Source organism: Oncorhynchus masou, chromosome 18 (genome assembly GCF_036934945.1).
Source record: "Oncorhynchus masou masou isolate Uvic2021 chromosome 18, UVic_Omas_1.1, whole genome shotgun sequence".
Classification (NCBI taxonomy): Eukaryota; Metazoa; Chordata; class Actinopteri; order Salmoniformes; family Salmonidae; genus Oncorhynchus; species Oncorhynchus masou.
Genome location: NC_088229.1, coordinates 79,326,763 through 79,345,817, shown reverse-complemented (window position 1 = coordinate 79,345,817; position 19,055 = coordinate 79,326,763). Strand labels below are relative to the sequence as shown.

The 19,055-nt window shown below is 40.1% G+C and overlaps 1 protein-coding gene across 2 annotated transcripts in view; it reads left to right on the top strand.

Annotated features, from left to right (window-relative positions):
• LOC135505296 (signal-induced proliferation-associated 1-like protein 2) overlaps positions 1-10,981 on the top strand; it is a 492,209-nt gene extending 481,228 nt beyond the window's left edge. For both annotated transcript variants that reach the window (XM_064924540.1, XM_064924538.1), the window contains one exon: positions 7,516-10,981. In XM_064924540.1, the coding sequence (XP_064780612.1) occupies positions 7,516-7,662 (147 nt within the window). In that variant the 3' untranslated portion in view covers positions 7,663-10,981. The remainder of the gene's footprint in view (positions 1-7,515) is intronic.
• The last annotated feature ends 8,074 nt before the right edge of the window (positions 10,982-19,055 follow it).

Genomic DNA, 19,055 nt, shown 5'->3' with positions numbered 1-19,055 from the left:
TATAATGGTGTAATGTTATAATGGTGTAATGGTATGGTGTAATGCTGTAATGGTATAATGCTGTAATGGTATGGTGAAATGGTATGGTGTAGTATAATGGTGTAATGGTATAATGCTGTAATGGTATGGTGTAATGGTGTAATGGTATGGTGTAATGGTGTAATGGTATAATGGTGTAATGGTATGGTGTAATGGTATAATGCTGTAGTGGTATGGTATAATGGTGTAATGGTATAATGCTGTAATGGTATGGTGTAATGGTGTAATGGTGTAATGGTATGGTGTAATGGTGTAATGGTATAATGCTGTAATGGTATGGTGTAATGGTGTAATGGTGTAATGGTATGGTATAATGGTGTAATTGTATAATGTTGTAATGGTATGGTGTAATGGTGTAATGGTGTAATGGTATGGTGTAATGGTGTAATGGTATAATGCTGTAATGGAAAGGAGTAATGTTGTAATGGTGTAATGCTGTAATGCTGTAATGGTATGTTGTAATGGTGTAATGGTGTAATGGTATGGTGTAGTATAATGGTGTAATGGTATGGTGTAATGGTGTAATGTATGGTGTAGTATAATGCTGTAATGGTATGGTGTAATGGTATGGTGTAGTATAATGGTGTAATGGTATAATGGTGTAATGTTATAATGGTGTAATGGTATAATGATGTAATGATATGGTGTAGTGGTATGGTAGAGTATAATGGTGTAATGGTATAATGCTGTAATGGTATGGTGTAATGCTGTAATGGTGTGGTGTAATGGTGTGATGAAATGGTATTGTGTAGTATAATGCTGTAATGGTATGGTGTAATGGTGTAATGCTGTAATGCTGTAATGGTATGGTGTAATGGTGTAATGGTATGCTGTAATGGTGTAATGGTATGGTGTAGTATAATGGTGTAATGGTATGGTGTAATGGTGTAATGTATGGTGTAGTATAATGGTGTAATGGTATGGTGTAATTGTGTAACTGTGTAATTCTATGGTGTAGTATAATGGTGTATGATGGTGTAACGGTATGGTTTAGTATAATGGTGTAATGGTATGGTGTAATGGTGTTTTGGTATAATGCTTTAATGGTAAGGATATAATGCTCTAATGATATGGTGTAATGGTATGGTGTAGTATAATGGTGTAATGTTATAATGGTGTAATGGTATGGTGTAATGCTGTAATGGTATAATGCTGTAATGGTATAGTGTAATGGTATGGCGTAGTATAATGGTGTAATGGTATAATGCTGTAATGGTATGGTGTAGTGGTGTAATGCTGTAATGGTATGGTGTAATGGTGTTTTGGTATAATGCTGTAATGGTATGGTTTATTATAATGGTGTAATGGTATGGTGTAATGCTGTAATGGTATAATGCGGTAATGGAAATGAGTAATGGTGTAATGGTGTAATGCTGTAATGCTGTAATGCTGTAATGGTATGGTGTAATGGTGTAATGGTATGCTGTAATGGTGTAATGGTATGGTGTAGTATAATGGTGTAATGGCATGGTGTAATGGTGGAATGTATGGTGTAGTATAATGGTGTAATGGTATGGTGTAATTGTGTAATTGTGTAATGGTATGGTGTAGTATAATGGTGTAATGGTATAATGCTGTAATGGTATGGTGTAGTGGTGTAATGCTGTAATGGTATGGTGTAATGGTGTTTTGGTATAATGCTGTAATGGTATGGTTTATTATAATGGTGTAATGGTATGGTGTAATGCTGTAATGGTATAATGCTGTAATGGAAATGAGTAATGGTGTAATCGTGTAATGCTGTAATGATGTAATGCTGTAATGGTATGGTGTAATGGTGTAATGGTATGCTGTAATGGTGTAATGGTGTAATGGTATGGTGTAGTATAATGGTGTAATGGCATGGTGTAATGGTGGAATGTATGGTGTAGTATAATGGTGTAATGGTATGGTGTAATTGTGTAATTGTGTAATGGTATGGTGTAGTATAATGGTGTAACGTTACGGTTTAGTATAATGGTGTAATGGTATGGTGTAATGGTGTTTTGGTATAATGCTTTAATGGTAAGGAGTAATGGTGTAATGCTGTAATGCTGTAGTGCCGTAATGGCATGGTGTAATGGTGTAATGGTATACTGTAATGCTGTAATGGTGTAATGGTATGGTGTAGTATAGTGGTGTAATGGTGTGCTTTAATAGTGTAATGGTATGGTATAATGCTGTAATGGTATGTTGTAGTGGTATAATGCTGTAATGGTATGGTGTAATAGTATTGTGTAGTATAATGGTGTAATGGTATAATGCTGCAATGGTATGGTGTAATGGTATGGTGTAGTATAATGGTGTAATGGTATGGTTTAATGCTGTAATGGTATAATGCTGTAATGGTATGGTGTAGTATAATGGTGTAATGGTATAATGCTGTAATGGAATGGTGTAATGGTGTAATGGTATGGTGTAATGGTGTAATGCTGTAATGGTACGGTGTAATTGTATAATGCTGTAATGGTATTGTATAATGATGTAATGGTATGGTGTAATGACATGGTGTAGTATAATGGTGTAATGGTATAATGCTCTAATGGTTTGGTGTAATGCTGTAATGGTATGGTGTAATAGTATGGTGTAGTATAATGGTGTAATGTTATAATGGTGTAATGGTATGGTTTAATGCTGTAATGGTATGGTGTAATGGTATGGTGTAGTATAATGGTGTAATGTTATAATGGTGTAATGTTATAATGGTGTAATGGTATAATGCTGTAATGATATGGTGTAGTGGTATGGTGGAGTATAATGGTGTAATGGTATAATGCTGTAATGGTATGGTGTAATGCTGTAATGGTATGGTGTAATGGTGTAATGCTGTAATGGTACGATGTAATTGTATAATGCTGTAATGGTATTGTATAATGATGTAATGGTATGGTGTAATGACATGGTGTAGTATAATGGTGTAATGGTATAATGCTCTAATGGTTTGGTGTAATGCTGTAATGGTATGGTGTAATAGTATGGTGTAGTATAATGGTGTAATGTTATAATGGTGTAATGGTATGGTTTAATGCTGTAATGGTATAATGCTGTAATGGTATGATGTAATGGTATGGTGTAATGGTATAATGCTGTAATGGAATGGTGTAATGTTGTAATGGTATGGTGTAATGGTGTAATGGTGTAATGGTATGGTGTAATGGTGTAATGCTGTAATGGTACGGTGTAATTGTATAATGCTGTAATGGTATGGTATAATGATGTAATGGTATTGTGTAATGATATGGTGTAGTATAATGGTGTAATGGTATAATGCTCTAATGGTATGGTGTAATGGTATGGTGCAGTAAAATGGTGTCATGTTATAATGGTGTAATGGTATGGTGTAATGCTGTAATGGTATTATGCTGTAATGGTATGGTGTAATGGTATGGTGTAGTATAATAGTGTAATGGTATAATGCTGTAATGGTATGGTGTAATGGTGTAATGGTTTAATGGTATGGTGTAATGGTGTAATGGTATAATGCTGTAATGGTATGGTGTAATGGTGCAATCGTGTAATGCTGTAATGTTATGATGTAATGGTGCGATGGTATAATGCTGTAGTGGTAAGGTTGTAGTGGTGTAATGGTATAATGCTGTAATGGTATGGTCTAATGGTGTTTTGGTATAATGCTGTAATGGTATGGTTTAGTATAATGGTGTAATGGTATGGTGTAATGGTGTAATGGTATAATGCTGTAATGGAAAGGAGTAATGGTGTAATGCTGTAATGCTGTAAAGCTGTAATGCTGTAATGGTATGGTGTAATGGTGTAATGGTATGCTGTAATGGTGTAATGGTGTAATGGTATGGTGTAGTATAATGGTGTAATGGTATGGTGTAATGGTGTAATGTGTGGTGTAGTATAATGGTGTAATGGTATAGTGTAATGGTGTAATTGTGTAATGGTATGGTGTAGTATAATGGTGTAACGGTATGGTTTAGTATAATGGTGTAATGGTATGGTGTAATGGTGTTTTGGTATAATGATTTAATGGTAAGGAGTAATGGTGTAATGCTGTAATGCTGTAGTGCCATAATGGTATGGTGTAATGGTGTAATGGTATGGTGTAGTATAATGTGTAATGGTGTGCTGTTAAAGTGTAATGGTATGGTATAATGCTGTAATGGTATGGTGTAATGGTATGGTGTAGTATATTGTTGTAATGGTATAATGCTGCAATGGTATGGTGTAATGGTATGGTGTAGTATAATGGTGTAATGTTGTAATGGTGTAATGGTATGGTGTAATGAGTACATGTAATTGTATGGTGTAGTATAATGGTGTAATGGTGTAATGTTGTAATGGTATGATGTAATGGGGACATGTTAATTGTATGGTGTAGTATAATGGTGTAATGGTGTAATGCTGTAATGGTATGGTGTAATGGGGACATGTAATTGTATGGTGTAGTATAATGGTGTAATGTTATAATGGTGTAATGTTATAATGGTGTAATGGTATAATGCGTTAATGATAAGGTGTAGTGGTATGGTGGAGTATAATGGTGTAATGGTATAATGCTGCAATGGTATGGTGTAATGGTATGGTGTAATGCTGTAATGGAATGGTGTAATGGTATTGTGTAATGGTATAATGCTGTAATGGTATGGTGTAATGGTATGGTGTAGTATAATGGTGTAATGTTATAATGGTGTAATGTTATAATGGTGTAATGGTATAATGCTGTAATGATATGGTGTAGTGGTATGGTGGAGTATAATGGTGTAATGGTATAATGCTGTTATGGTATGGTGTAATGCTGTAATTGGTGTGGTGTAATGGTGTGGTGTAATGGTATTGTGTAGTATAATGGTGTAATGGTATAATGCTGTAATGGTATGGTGTAATGGTATGGTGTAGTATAATGGTTTAATGGTATAATGCTGTAATGGTATGGTGTAGTATAATGGTGTAATGGTATAATGCTGTAATGGTATGGTATAATGCTGTAATGGTATGGTGTAATGCTTTAATGGTGTGGTGTAATGGTATTGTGTAGTATAATGGTGTAATGGTATAATGCTGTAATGGTATGGTGTAATGGTATGGTGTAGTATAATGGTTTAATGGTATAATGCTGTAATGTTATGGTGTAGTATAATGGTGTAATGGTATAATGCTGTAATGGTATGGTGTAGTATAATGGTGTAATGGTGTAATGCTGTAATGGTATGGTGTAATGGTATGGTGTAATGGTATGGTGTAATGTTGTAATGGTATGGTGTAATGGTATGGTGTAGTATAATGGTGTAATGGTATGGTGTAATGGTATGGTGTAATGGTGTAATGGTATAATGCTATAATGGTATGGTGTAAAGCTGTAATGGTATAATGCTGTAATGGTATGGTGTGATGGTATGGTGTGATGGTGTAATGCTGTAATGGTGTAGTATAATGGTGCAATGGTGTAATGCTGTAATGGTTTAGTGTAATGGTGTAATGGTGTAATGCTGTAATGGTATGGTGTAATGGTATGGCGTGGTATAATGGTGTAATGGTATGGTGTAATGGTATGGTGTAATGGTGTAATGGTATAATGCTATAATGGTATGGTGTAAAGCTGCAATGGTATAATGCTGTAATGGTATGGTGTGATGGTATGGTGTGATGGTGTAATGCTGTAATGGTGTAGTGTAATGGTGTAATGGTGTAATGTTGTAATGGTATGGTGTAATGGTATGGTGTAGTATAATGGTGTAATGGTATGGTGTAATGGTATGGTGTAATGGTGTAATGGTATAATGCTATAATGGTATGGTGTAAAGCTGTAATGGTATAATGCTGTAATGGTATGGTGTGATGGTGTAATGCTGTAATGGTGTAGTATAATGGTGCAATGGTGTAATGCTGTAATGGTGTAGTGTAATGGTGTAATGGTGTAATGGTGTAATGCTGTAATGGTATGGTGTAATGGTATGGCGTGGTATAATGGTGTAATGGTATAATGCTGTAATGGTATGGTGTAATGGTATGGTGTGGTATAATGGTGTAATGGTATAATGCTGTAATGGTATGGTTTAATGGTATGTTGTAGTATAATGGTGTAATGGTGTAATGCTGTAATCGTATGGTGTAATGGTATGGTGTAATGGTATGGTGTAATGTTGTAATGGTATGATGTAATGGTATGGTGTAGTATAATGCTGTAATGGTATGGTGTGATGGTATGGTGTTATGGTGTAATGCTGTAATGGTGTAGTATAATGGTGCAATGGTGTAATGCTGTAATGGTTTAGTGTAATGGTGTAATGGTGTAATGCTGTAATGGTATGGTGTAATGGTATGGTGTAATGGTGTAATGGTATAATGCTATAATGGTATGTTGTAAAGCTGTAATGGTATAATGCTGTAATGGTATGGTGTGATGGTATGGTGTGATGGTGTAATGCTGTAATGGTGTAGTGTAATGGTGTAATGGTGTAATGTTGTAATGGTATGGTGTAATGGTATGGTGTAGTATAATGGTGTAATGGTATGGTGTAATGGTATGGTGTAATGGTGTAATGGTATAATGCTATAATGGTATGGTGTAAAGCTGTAATGGTATAATGCTGTAATGGTATGGTGTGATGGTATGGTGTGATGGTGTAATGCTGTAATGGTGTAGTATAATGGTGCAATGGTGTAATGCTGTAATGGTGTAGTGTAATGGTGTAATGGTGTAATGGTGTAATGCTGTAATGGTATGGTGTAATGGTATGGCGTGGTATAATGGTGTAATGGTATAATGCTGTAATGGTATGGTGTAATGGTATGGTGTGGTATAATGGTGTAATGGTATAATGCTGTAATGGTATGTTGTAATTGTGTAATGTTGTAATTGTATGGTTTAACAGTGTAATGGTGTACTGGTATGGTGTAATGGTATGGTGTAATTGTATGGTGTAATGGTGTAATGGTATAATGGTGTAATGGTATGGTGTAATTGTATAATGGCCTCTTTTCTCAATCACTACCTAGCTAACCTCTCTTCCTTCATCTCCTTACTGTGTCTGGGGTCTCTAGTCCCTTATTTTAACCCTGGGAAGAATACAGGGAAACCCATTTACCCTACATCTGGCTGAGTCCTGCCTGACTATAAAAGCCAGTGTCCCCTTTTTAAGTTGGTTAGAAAAACGTCATGTAACTAGTCTTATAAGCCAAGAACAATAGGGTGTGTTTGCAATTTTACAGCTATTTGTGAACCCATACTTTATTCCAAGTGAGTGATAAGAAACTGTTAGCCTCCATCTGAAATGGCATCCATTTCAGACAAAACCCTAATGTTGAGTGTTGATCTCCTCCTCGGGAGGAGGACCAGGAGGTGTTGCTGCAGGTAGAGGTTAGGGTCTGGGTCAGGGTCAGGTGTCAGGGGTTAGAGGTCAGTGTTAATATGATATGTTCTCTCTCTCTACCAGGAGAAGGAGGACAAGGTGTTGCTGCAGGTAGAGGTTAGGGTCAGGGGTCAGGGGTTAGAGGTCAGTGTTAATATGATATGTTCTCTCTCTCTACCAGGAGAAGGAGGACAAGGTGTTGCTGCAGGTAGAGGTGCAGCACCTGAGACAAGACAACATGAGACTACAGGAGGAGAGTCAGACATCAGCCGCTCAACTCAGGAAGTTTACTGAATGGTTCTTCCACACTATTGACAAGAAACCCTGAAACTCTACTGGACTATTAATGCCCCTGGGGAACAATTGAACTCTACTACCCCAGGGGGTAACAGAACTCTGAGGACTACTGCCATACTACTGCACTGAGAGAGACCTACTGCCCAAGGAGCAATGGAACCCTCTACTGCCACATGGACAGAATGCCACATGGACAGAACATTTCTACCAACTACAAACTCCCTGGGGCCCCAGGGACAAAAACATAACTATTCAAGGAAACCCTGTGCTGTGTGGGAGAGCCTGTCCTGGGGGACCCCTCTTTCTCTGTCCCCTGGGGACCCCTCTTTCTCTGTCCCCTGGGGATCCCTCTGTCCTGGGGAACCCCTCTTTCTCTGTCCCCTGGGGATCCCTCTTTCTCTGTCCCCTGGGGAACCCCTCTGTCCTGGGGAACCCCTCTTTCTCTGTCCCCTGGGGAACCCCTCTTTCTCTGTCCCCTGGGGAACCCCTCTTTCTCTGTCCCCTGGGGAACCCCTCTGTCCTGGGGAACCCCTCTTTCTCTGTCCCCTGAGGGACCTCACTTTCTCTGTCCCCTGGGGAACCCCTCTTTCTCTGTCCCCTGGGGAACCCCTCTTTCTCTGTCCCCTGGGGAACCCTCCGTCCTGGGGAACCCCTCTTTCTCTGTCCCCTGGGGAACCCCTTTGTCCTGGGGAACCCCTCTTTCTCTGTCCCCTGGGGAACCCCTTTGTCCTGGGGAACCCCTTTGTCCTGGGGAATCCCTCTTTCTCTGTCCCCTGGGGAACCCCTCTTTCTCTGTCCCCTGGGGAACCCCTCTTTCTCTGTCCCCTGGGGAACCCTCCGTCCTGGGGAACCCCTCTTTCTCTGTCCCCTGGGGAACCCCTTTGTCCTGGGGAACCCCTCTTTCTCTGTCCCCTGGGGAACCCCTCTTTCTCTGTCCCCTGGGGATCCCTCCGTCCTGGGGAACCCCTCTTTCTCTGTCCCCTGGGGATCCCTCTTTCTCTGTCCCCTGGGGATCCCCTTTGTCCTGGGGGATCCCTCTTTCTCTGTCCCCTGGGGATCCCTCTTTCTCTGTCCCCTGGGGATCCCCTTTGTCCTGGGGAACCCCTCTTTCTCTGTCCCCTGGGGAACCCCTTTGTCCTGGGGAACCCCTCTTTCTCTGTCCCCTGGGGATCCCCTTTGTCCTGGGGAACCCCTCTTTCTCTGTCCCCTGGGGATCCCTCTTTCTCTGTCCCCTGGGGAACCCCTCTTTCTCTGTCCCCTGGGGAACCCCTTTGTCCCGGGGGATCCCTCTTTCTCTGTCCCCTGGGGAACCCCTTTGTCCCGGGGGATCCCTCTTTCTCTGTCCCCTGGGGAACCCCTCTTTCTCTGTCCCCTGGGGAACCCCTCTGTCCCCTGGGCAACCCCTTAAGAGGAATCAACTTATTGTCTGCTATCGGCACCAGGAATCAACTTATTGTCTGCTATCGGCACCAGGAATCAACTTATTGTCTGCTATCGGCACCAGGAATCAACTTAATGTCTGTTCCTTTATCTGCACCACGAGGCACCAAGAGGAATCAACTTAATGTCTGCTATCTGCACCAGGAATCAACATGGTCTGCTATCTGCACCAACCATGTGGCAGACCTGGACTGTAAAGGCACAGTGGGATTAAAGAATGTAGCCCAACTGACCTGAGAAGTATTTTTTACTGTCTGTTTCCTCAACGTTCCTAGAGTCACAAACACTTAGAAGCCAACCTGATGTTTGATCCAACAGCTTTGATTTGAAATAGTTATGTTTAATCTTTATGTTCTTCAATGTTGTAATATAGAATCACGAAGGGGCAGTAGGGTTGATGTTAAAAGGTGCTCTCCTGTTGTCGCTGTCGGATGAAAACTTATTTTCTCCACAACAGAACATTTTCAGGAAATGGGTAAAACTGGCATATTTTCCCATTAACAATTTACGAAACCTCCAAAGTTAAAAAAAAACTCAAATCAATTTCTTGTCCTAGACTCATGAAGTGTTGAGAGTACACTACGGGGAGTTACTGCTTTCAATTTCTGGAAACAAATAAATACAAAATGGTAAAATTGCAAAATTGAGTTACAAGGTTTTCATTCGACAGCATTTCTAAAACCTATTCTATCACTAGTCTGTTTATATGCCGCTGTCATCACGTCTTAGCAATAACAAAGTAGTTGTTTTAGTGTGTTTTAAAAAGTTAGCAGCACAAATGTAAGCAGTTCCTGTGGGGAGAATGACGGTTGTATTTGACATGTGCTGATATCCTACAAGAGGCTGGGCCTGTGTGTTAATATAGGTGTAGAATAGTATGGGTCCTTTCTCTTTGCTTTCCTTGTTACTACTCTTGCCTTGTCCATGGATCGCTCAGCTGATACACAAACCTGGGCCGCATGCCACAAGGCACACTATTCCCTACGTAGTGCACTACTTTTGGTCAAGACTTTGGTCAAAAGTAGTGCACTACACTCTAGGAATAGGGTACCATTTGTGATGCAGGACCCGAATGCGTTATAATCACAGTAGCAATCTGGGCCAATAGGGCTCTGGTCTACAGTAGTGCACTATGTAGGGAATAGGGTGCCATAGGGCCCTGGTCTAAAGTAGTGCACTATATAGGGTGCCATGTAGGATACAACAAATCGCACTCACAATGTCAAAATGTCTCTCTCTGTACATAAGCTCCTCCACTGAAGTGTCTTGTTGTATTTCATATTTATTGAAACTGATTTCACCTGAAGTTGTTCATTTGATTAATTAATAAGCATCAAATATAGATTTTCCTTTTTCAGCACTAAGTTAGGAGAATGCTCTGTTTTTGTTGTAAAGTACGTATGAAGCTTAATTTACAGGGCAGAATTATATTAAAATATACAAATGATTATTCTTGTTGATTGAGGGCTCTGGTCTAAAATAGTGCACTAAATAGGGAATAGGGTGCCATAGGGCTCGTCTCTAAAGTAGTGCACTATGTAGGGAATAGGGTGCCGTAGGGCTCTGGTCTAAAGTAGTGCACTATGTAGGGAATAGGGTGCCATAGGGCTCTGGTCTAAAGTAGTGCACTATGTAGGGAATAGGGTGCCATAGGGCTCTGGTCTAAAGTAGTGCACTAAGTAGGGAATAGGTTGCCATAGGGCTCTGGTCTAAAGTAGTGCACTAAGTAGGGAATGGGGTGTCATTTGGGACATATTGTGTTTCGTTTTGGAGATGATTCCAACATTTGGATGCTGCTAGATGATAGGTCTGTTGGTCTGTTGCTTTTTCAGGATAATAATCTTTCTACATTTAACAGTTTCAGGTTGCTTTGGTTTTCTAAATAAATGTAGTATGAAAATAATGAATAACTTTTTTCTTATGGTGTTTTAGCTCACAAAACAGTGACCACAACATGTACTAGACCACTGGCTGTAATGTAGAAACTGGGGTCTTTGTGGCTTTTCTGACCTGAACTCACAAAGCTGTTGAAGCATAATCTGTCCGTCTGGTGAAGGTGTTATATGTACAGTGTTACTACAGTAAACCCTACTATACTGATAGTGGTAGCAGTTAAAAAAATACATGCATATATATATATTTTACCTTTCTTTAACTAGGGAAGTCAGTTAAGATCAAATTCTTATTTTCAATGACGGCCTAGTAACAGTGGGTTAACTGCCTTGTTCAGGGGCAGAACGACAGATTGTACCTTGTCAGCTCAGGGATTTGATCTAGGAACTACTCTATTGACTATGGTAGTAGTGGTCGTAGAACGTTACCAGTGCAGAGTGGATTGGCAGGAGAACCAGGTAATAACATGGATATATACAGGGAGTACCAGGTAATAACATGGCTATATACAGGGAGTACCAGGTAATAACATGACTATAGTACCAGGTAATAACATGACTATATACAGGGAGTACCAGGTAATAACATGACTATATACAGGGAGTACCAGGTAATAACATGACTATAGTACCAAGTAATAACATGACTATATACAGGGAGTACCAGGTAATAACATGGCTATATACAGGGAGTACCAGGTAATAACATGGCTATATACAGGGAGTACCAGGTAATAATATGGCTATATACAGGGAGTACAAGGTAATAACATGGATATAGTACCAGGTAATAACGTGGCTATATACAGGGAGTACCAGGTAATAACATGGCTATATACAGGGAGTACCAGGTAATAACATGGTTATATACAGGGAGTACCAGGTAATAACATGGCTAAATACAGGGAGTACCAGGTAATAACATGGATATAGTACCAGGTAATAACATGGCTATATACAGGGAGTATCAGGTAATAACATGGCTATATACAGGGAGTACCAGGTAATAACATGGTTATATACAGGGAGTACCAGGTAATAACATGATATATACAGGGATTACCAGGTAATAACATGGCTATATACAAGGAGTACCAGGTAATAACATGGATATATACAGGGAGTACCAGGTAATAACATGGCTATATACAGGGAGTACCAGGTAATAACATGGTTATATACAGGGAGTACCAGGTAATAACATGGCTATATACAGGGAATACCAGGTAATAACATGGATATATACAGGGAGTACCATTTAATAACATGGCTATATACAGGGAGTACCAGGTAATAACATGGCTATATACAGGGAGTACCAGGTAATAACATGATATATACAGGGAGTACCAGGTAATAACATGACTATATAGAGGGAGTACCAGGTAATAACATGGATATATACAGGGAGTACCATTTAATAACATGGCTATATACAGAGAGTACCAGGTAATAACATGGCTATATACAGGGAGTACCAGGTAATAACATGGCTATATACAGGGAGTACCAGGTAATAACATGGCTATATAAAGGGAGTACCAGGTAATAACATGGCTATATACAGGGAGTACCAGGTAATAACATGGTTATATACAGGGAGTACCAGGTAATAACATGGCTATATACAGGGAGTACCAGGTAATAACATGGTTATATGCAGGAGTACCAGGTAATAACATGACTAAATACAGGGAGTACCAGGTAATAACATGACTATATACAGGGAGTACCAGGTAATAACATGGCTATATACAGGGAGTACCAGGTAATTACATGGCTATTTAAAGGGAGTACCAGATAATAACATGGATATATACAGGCACTACCAGGTAATACCATGACTATATACAGGAAGTAACAGGTAATAACATGGCTATTTAAAGGGAGTACCAGGTAATAACATTACTATATACAGGCACTACCAGGTAATACCATGACTATATACAGGAAGTAACAGGTAATAACATGGCTATATACAGGAAGTACCAGGTAATAACATGACTATATACAGGAAGTACCAGGTAATAACATGGCTATATACAGGGAGTACCAGGTAATAACATGACTATATACAGGGAGTACCAGGTAATAACATGGATATATACAGGGAGTACCAGGGAATAACATGACTATATACAGGGAGTACCAGGTAATAACATGGCTATATACAGGGAGTACCAGGTAATAACATGGCTATATACAGACAGTACCAGGTAACAACATGGCTATATACAGGGAGTACCAGGTAATAACATGGTTATATACAGGGAGTACCAGCTAATAACATGGCTATATACAGGGAGTACCAGGTAATAACATGGCTATATACAGGGAGTACCAGGTAATAACATGGTTATATACAGGGAGTACCAGGTAATAACATGGCTATATACAGGGAGTACCAGCTAATAACATGATATATACAGGGAGTACCAGGTAATAACATGGCTATATACAGGGAGTACCAGGTAATATCATGGATATATACAGGGAGTACCAGGTAATAACATGGCTATATACAGGGAGTACCAGGTAATAACATGGTTATATACAGGGAGTATCAGGTAATAACATGGCTATATACAGGGAGTACCAGGTAATAACACGATATATACAGGGAGTACCAGGTAATAACATGGCTATATACAGGGAGTACCAGGTAATAACATGGCTATATACAGGGAGAACCAGGTAATAACATGACTATATACAGGGAGTACCAGGTAATAATATGGATATATACAGGGAGTACCAGGTAATAACATGACTATATACAGGGAGTACCAGGTAACAACATGGCTGTAATCAAGGTGTTACCAGTACAGACTGGATGTGCAGGGGTACCATGTAGTTGAGTTAGACATGTACAGATACTGTATGTTCCCAGCACAGCAGACGTCTTGTGTTTGATACGTCTGTGGTTTGATTTCTGCAGGGCTCTTTTGTACAAGAGACCAAGTTCTCAACATGAACCCTCTTAAAATAAGGGTTAAATAAATAAAACATGCTAAATGTCTAGATTTATTTTGTCCCATGTCCTTCATACTGTATTGTAACTCACTCTGTCACCTCTGGTTTTATACAATCAGTCAGTATTTGGGTGTGTAGGATGAATTGAAAACAATATTCTAACCTAGTTTATTTTCTAGCAAACCAAGTAATTACCACAAGGCACAGTCAGTCCCTCTGAGAGTAGTATGGGCTTTAGAATTATGAGCTCAATGCCTGTACTACTGGGAATAGATGGTGTACTACTGTGACTAAATGCTGTACTACTGTGACTTGACACAGTAATACTGTGACTAGATGCTGTGTTACTGTGACTAAATGCTGTACTACTGTGACTTGACACAGTAATACTGTGACTAGATGCTGTACTACTGTGACTAGATGCTGTGTTACTGTGACTAAATGCTGTACTACTGTGACTTGACACAGTAATACTGTGACTAGATGCTGTACTACTGTGACTAGATGCTGTGTTACTGTGACTCGATTCTGTACTACTGTGCTTTGACACTGTACTACTGTGACTAGATGCTGTACTACTGTGACTAGATGCTGTGTTACTGAGACTAGATGCTGTGTTACTGTGACTAGATGTTGTGTTACTGTGACTAGATGCTGTGTTACTGTGACACGATGCTGTACTGCTGTGACTAGATGCTGTGTTAATGAGACTAGATGCTGTTTTACTGTGACTAGATGCTGTACTACTGTGACTAGATGTTGTACCTCTGTGACTAGATGCTGTGTTACTGTGACTAGATGCTTTGTTACTGTGACTAGATGATGTGTTACTGTGACTGGACTGTTTTACTGTGATTAGATGCTGTGCTGCTGTGACCGGATCTTTGTTACTGTGACTAGATGCTGTGTTACTGTGACTAGATGCTGTGTTACTGTGACTAGATGCTGTACTGCTGTGACTAGATGCTGTACTACTGTGACACGATGCTGTGTTACTGTGACTCGATGCTGTGTTACTGTGATTAGATGCTGTACTACTGTGACTAGATGCTGTGTTACTGTGACTAGATGCTGTGTTACTGTGACTAGATGCTGTGTTACTGTGATTCGATGCTGTACTACTGTGACACGATGCTGTGTTACTGTGACTAGATGCTGTGTTACTGTGACTAGATGCTGTACTACTGTGACAAGATGCTGTGTTACTGTGACTAGATGTTGTGTTACTGTGACTAGATGCTGTGTTACTGTGACTAGATGCTGTGTTACTGTGACTAGATGTTGTACTGCTGTGACAAGATGCTGTGTTACTGTGACTAGATGTTGTGTTACTGTGACTAGATGATGTACTACTGTGACTAGATGCTGTACTACTGTAACTAGATGCTTTGTTACTGAGACTAGATGCTGTGTTACTGTGACTAGATGATGTACTACTGTAACTAGATGCTGTGTTACTGTGACTAGATGCTGTGTTACTCTGACTAGATGCTGTGTTACTGTGACTAGATGATATACTACTGTGACTAGATGTTGTACTGCTGTGACAAGATGCTGTGTTACTGTGACTAGATGTTGTGTTACTGTGACTAGATGATGTACTACTGTGACTAGATGCTGTACTACTGTAACTAGATGCTTTGTTACTGAGACTAGATGCTGTGTTACTGTGACTAGATGATGTACTACTGTAACTAGATGCTGTGTTACTGTGACTAGATGCTGTGTTACTCTGACTAGATGCTGTGTTACTGTGACTAGATGATGTACTACTGTGACTAGATGCTGTACTACTGTAACTAGATGCTGTGTTACTGAGACTAGATGCTGTGTTACTGTGACTAGATGTTGTGTTACTGTGACTAGATGCTGTGTTACTGTGACACGATGCTGTACTGATGTGACTAGATGCTGTGTTACTGTGACTAGATGCTGTGTTACTGTGACTAGATGATGTACTACTGTGACTAGATGCTGTACTACTGTAACTAGATGCTGTGTTACTGAGACTAGATGCTGTGTTACTGTGACTAGATGTTGTGTTACTGTGACTAGATGCTGTGTTACTGTGACACGATGCTGTACTGATGTGACTAGATGCTGTGTTACTGTGACTAGATGCTGTGTTACTGTGACTAGATGCTGTACTACTGTGACTAGATGCTGTGTTACTGAGACTAGATTATGTACTACTGTGACTAGATGCTGTGTTACTGAGACTAGATGCTGTGTTACTGTGACTAGATGTTGTGTTACTGTGACTAGATGCTGTGTTACTGTGACACGATGCTGTACTGCTGTGACTAGATGCTGTGTTACTGTGACTAGATGCTGTGTTACTGTGACTAGATGCTGTACTACTGTGACTAGATGCTGTGTTACTGAGACTAGATTCTGTTACTGTGACTAGATGCTGTGTTACTGTGACTAGATGCTGTACTACTGTGACTAGATGTTGTACTACTGTGACTAGATGCTGTGTTACTGTGACTAGATGCTTTGTTACTGTGACTAGATGTTGTGTTACTGTGACAAGTTGCTGTACTACTGGGACTAGATGATGTGTTACTGTGACTGGACTGTTTTACTGTGATTAGATGCTGTGTTACTGTGACTAGATGCTGTACTGCTTTGACTAGATGCTGTACTACTGTGACACGATGCTGTGTTACTGTGACTAGATGCTGTGTTCCTGTGACTAGATGCAGTACTACTGTGACTAGATGCTGTGTTACTCTGACTAGATGCTGTGTTACTGTGACTAGATGCAGTACTACTGTGACAAGATGCTGCACTACTGTGACTAGATGCTGTACTACTGTGACTAGATGTTGTACTACTGTAACTAGATGCTGTGTTACTGAGACTAGATGCTGTGTTACTGTGACTAGATGTTGTGTTACTGTGACTAGATGCTGTGTTACTGTGACACGATGCTGTACTGCTGTGACTAGATGATGTGTTACTGTGACTAGATGCTGTGTTACTGTGACTAGATGCTGTACTACTGTGACTAGATGTTGTGTTACTGTGACTAGATGCTGTGTTACTGTGACACGATGCTGTACTGCTGTGACTAGATGATGTGTTACTGTGACTAGATGCTGTGTTACTGTGACTAGATGCTGTACTACTGTGACTAGATGCTGTGTTACTGTGACACGATGCTGTACTACTGTGACTAGATGCTGTACTACAGTGACTAGATTCTGTGTTACTGTGACTAGATGCTGTACTGCTTTGACTAGATGCTGTACTACTGTGACTAGATGCTGTGTTACTGTGACTAGATGCTGTGTTACTGAGACTCAATTCTGTACTACTGTGACTAGATGCTGTGTTCCTGTGACTAGATGCAGTACTACTGTGACTAGATGCTGTGTTACTGTGACTAGATGCTGTGTTACTGAGACTCAATTCTGTACTACTGTGACTAGATGCTGTGTTACTGTGACTAGATGCTGTACTACTGTGCTTTGACACTGTACTACTGTGACTAGATGCTGTGTTACTGTGACTAGATGCTATACTACTGTGACTAGATGCTGTACTGCTGTGACAAGATGCTGTGTTACTGTGACTAGATGTTGTGTTACTGTGATTAGATGCTGTGTTACTGTGACTAGATGCTATACTACTGTAACTAGATGCTGTGTTACTGTGACTAGATGCTGTGTTACTCTGACTAGATGCTGTGTTACTGTGACTAGATGATGTACTACTGTGACTAGATGCTGTACTACTGTAACTAGATGCTGTGTTACTGAGACTAGATGCTGTGTTACTGTGACTAGATGATGTACTACTGTAACTAGATGCTGTGTTACTGTGACTAGATGCTGTGTTACTCTGACTAGATGCTGTGTTACTGTGACTAGATGATGTACTACTGTGACTAGATGCTGTACTACTGTAACTAGATGCTGTGTTACTGAGACTAGATGCTGTGTTACTGTGACTAGATGTTGTGTTACTGTGACTAGATGCTGTGTTACTGTGACACGATGCTGTACTGATGTGACTAGATGCTGTGTTACTGTGACTAGATGCTGTGTTACTGTGACTAGATGATGTACTACTGTGACTAGATGCTGTACTACTGTAACTAGATGCTGTGTTACTGAGACTAGATGCTGTGTTACTGTGACTAGATGTTGTGTTACTGTGACTAGATGCTGTGTTACTGTGACACGATGCTGTACTGATGTGACTAGATGCTGTGTTACTGTGACTAGATGCTGTGTTACTGTGACTAGATGCTGTGTTACTGTGACACGATGCTGTACTGATGTGACTAGATGTTGTGTTACTGTGACTAGATGCTGTGTTACTGTGACACGATGCTGTACTGCTGTGACTAGATGCTGTGTTACTGTGACTAGATGCTGTGTTACTGTGACTAGATGCTGTACTACTGTGACTAGATGCTGTGTTACTGAGACTAGATTCTGTTACTGTGACTAGATGCTGTGTTACTGTGACTAGATGCTGTACTACTGTGACTAGATGCTGTGTTACTGTGACTAGATGCTGTACTACTGTGACTAGATGCTGTGTTACTGTGACTAGATGCTGTGTTACTGTGACTAGATGTTGTACCTCTGTGACTAGATGCTGTGTTACTGTGACTAGATGCTTTGTTACTGTGACTAGATGTTGTGTTACTGTGACATGTTGCTGTACTACTGTGACTAGATGATGTGTTACTGTGACTAGATGCTGTGTTACTGTGACTAGATGCTGTACTACTGTGACACGATGCTGTGTTACTGTGACTAGATTCTGTGTTACTGTGACTAGATGCTGTACTGATGTGACTAGATGCTGTGTTCCTGTGACTAGATGCAGTACTACTGTGACTAGATGCAGTACTACTGTGACTAGATGCTGTGTTACTCTGACTAGATGCTGTGTTACTGTGACTAGATGCAGTACTACTGTGACAAGTTGCTGCACTACTGTGACTAGATGCTGTACTACTATGACTAGATGTTGTACTACTGTAACTAGATGCTGTGTTACTGAGACTAGATGCTGTGTTACTGTGACTAGATGTTGTGTTACTGTGACTAGATGCTGTGTTACTGTGACACGATGCCGTACTGCTGTGACTAGATGC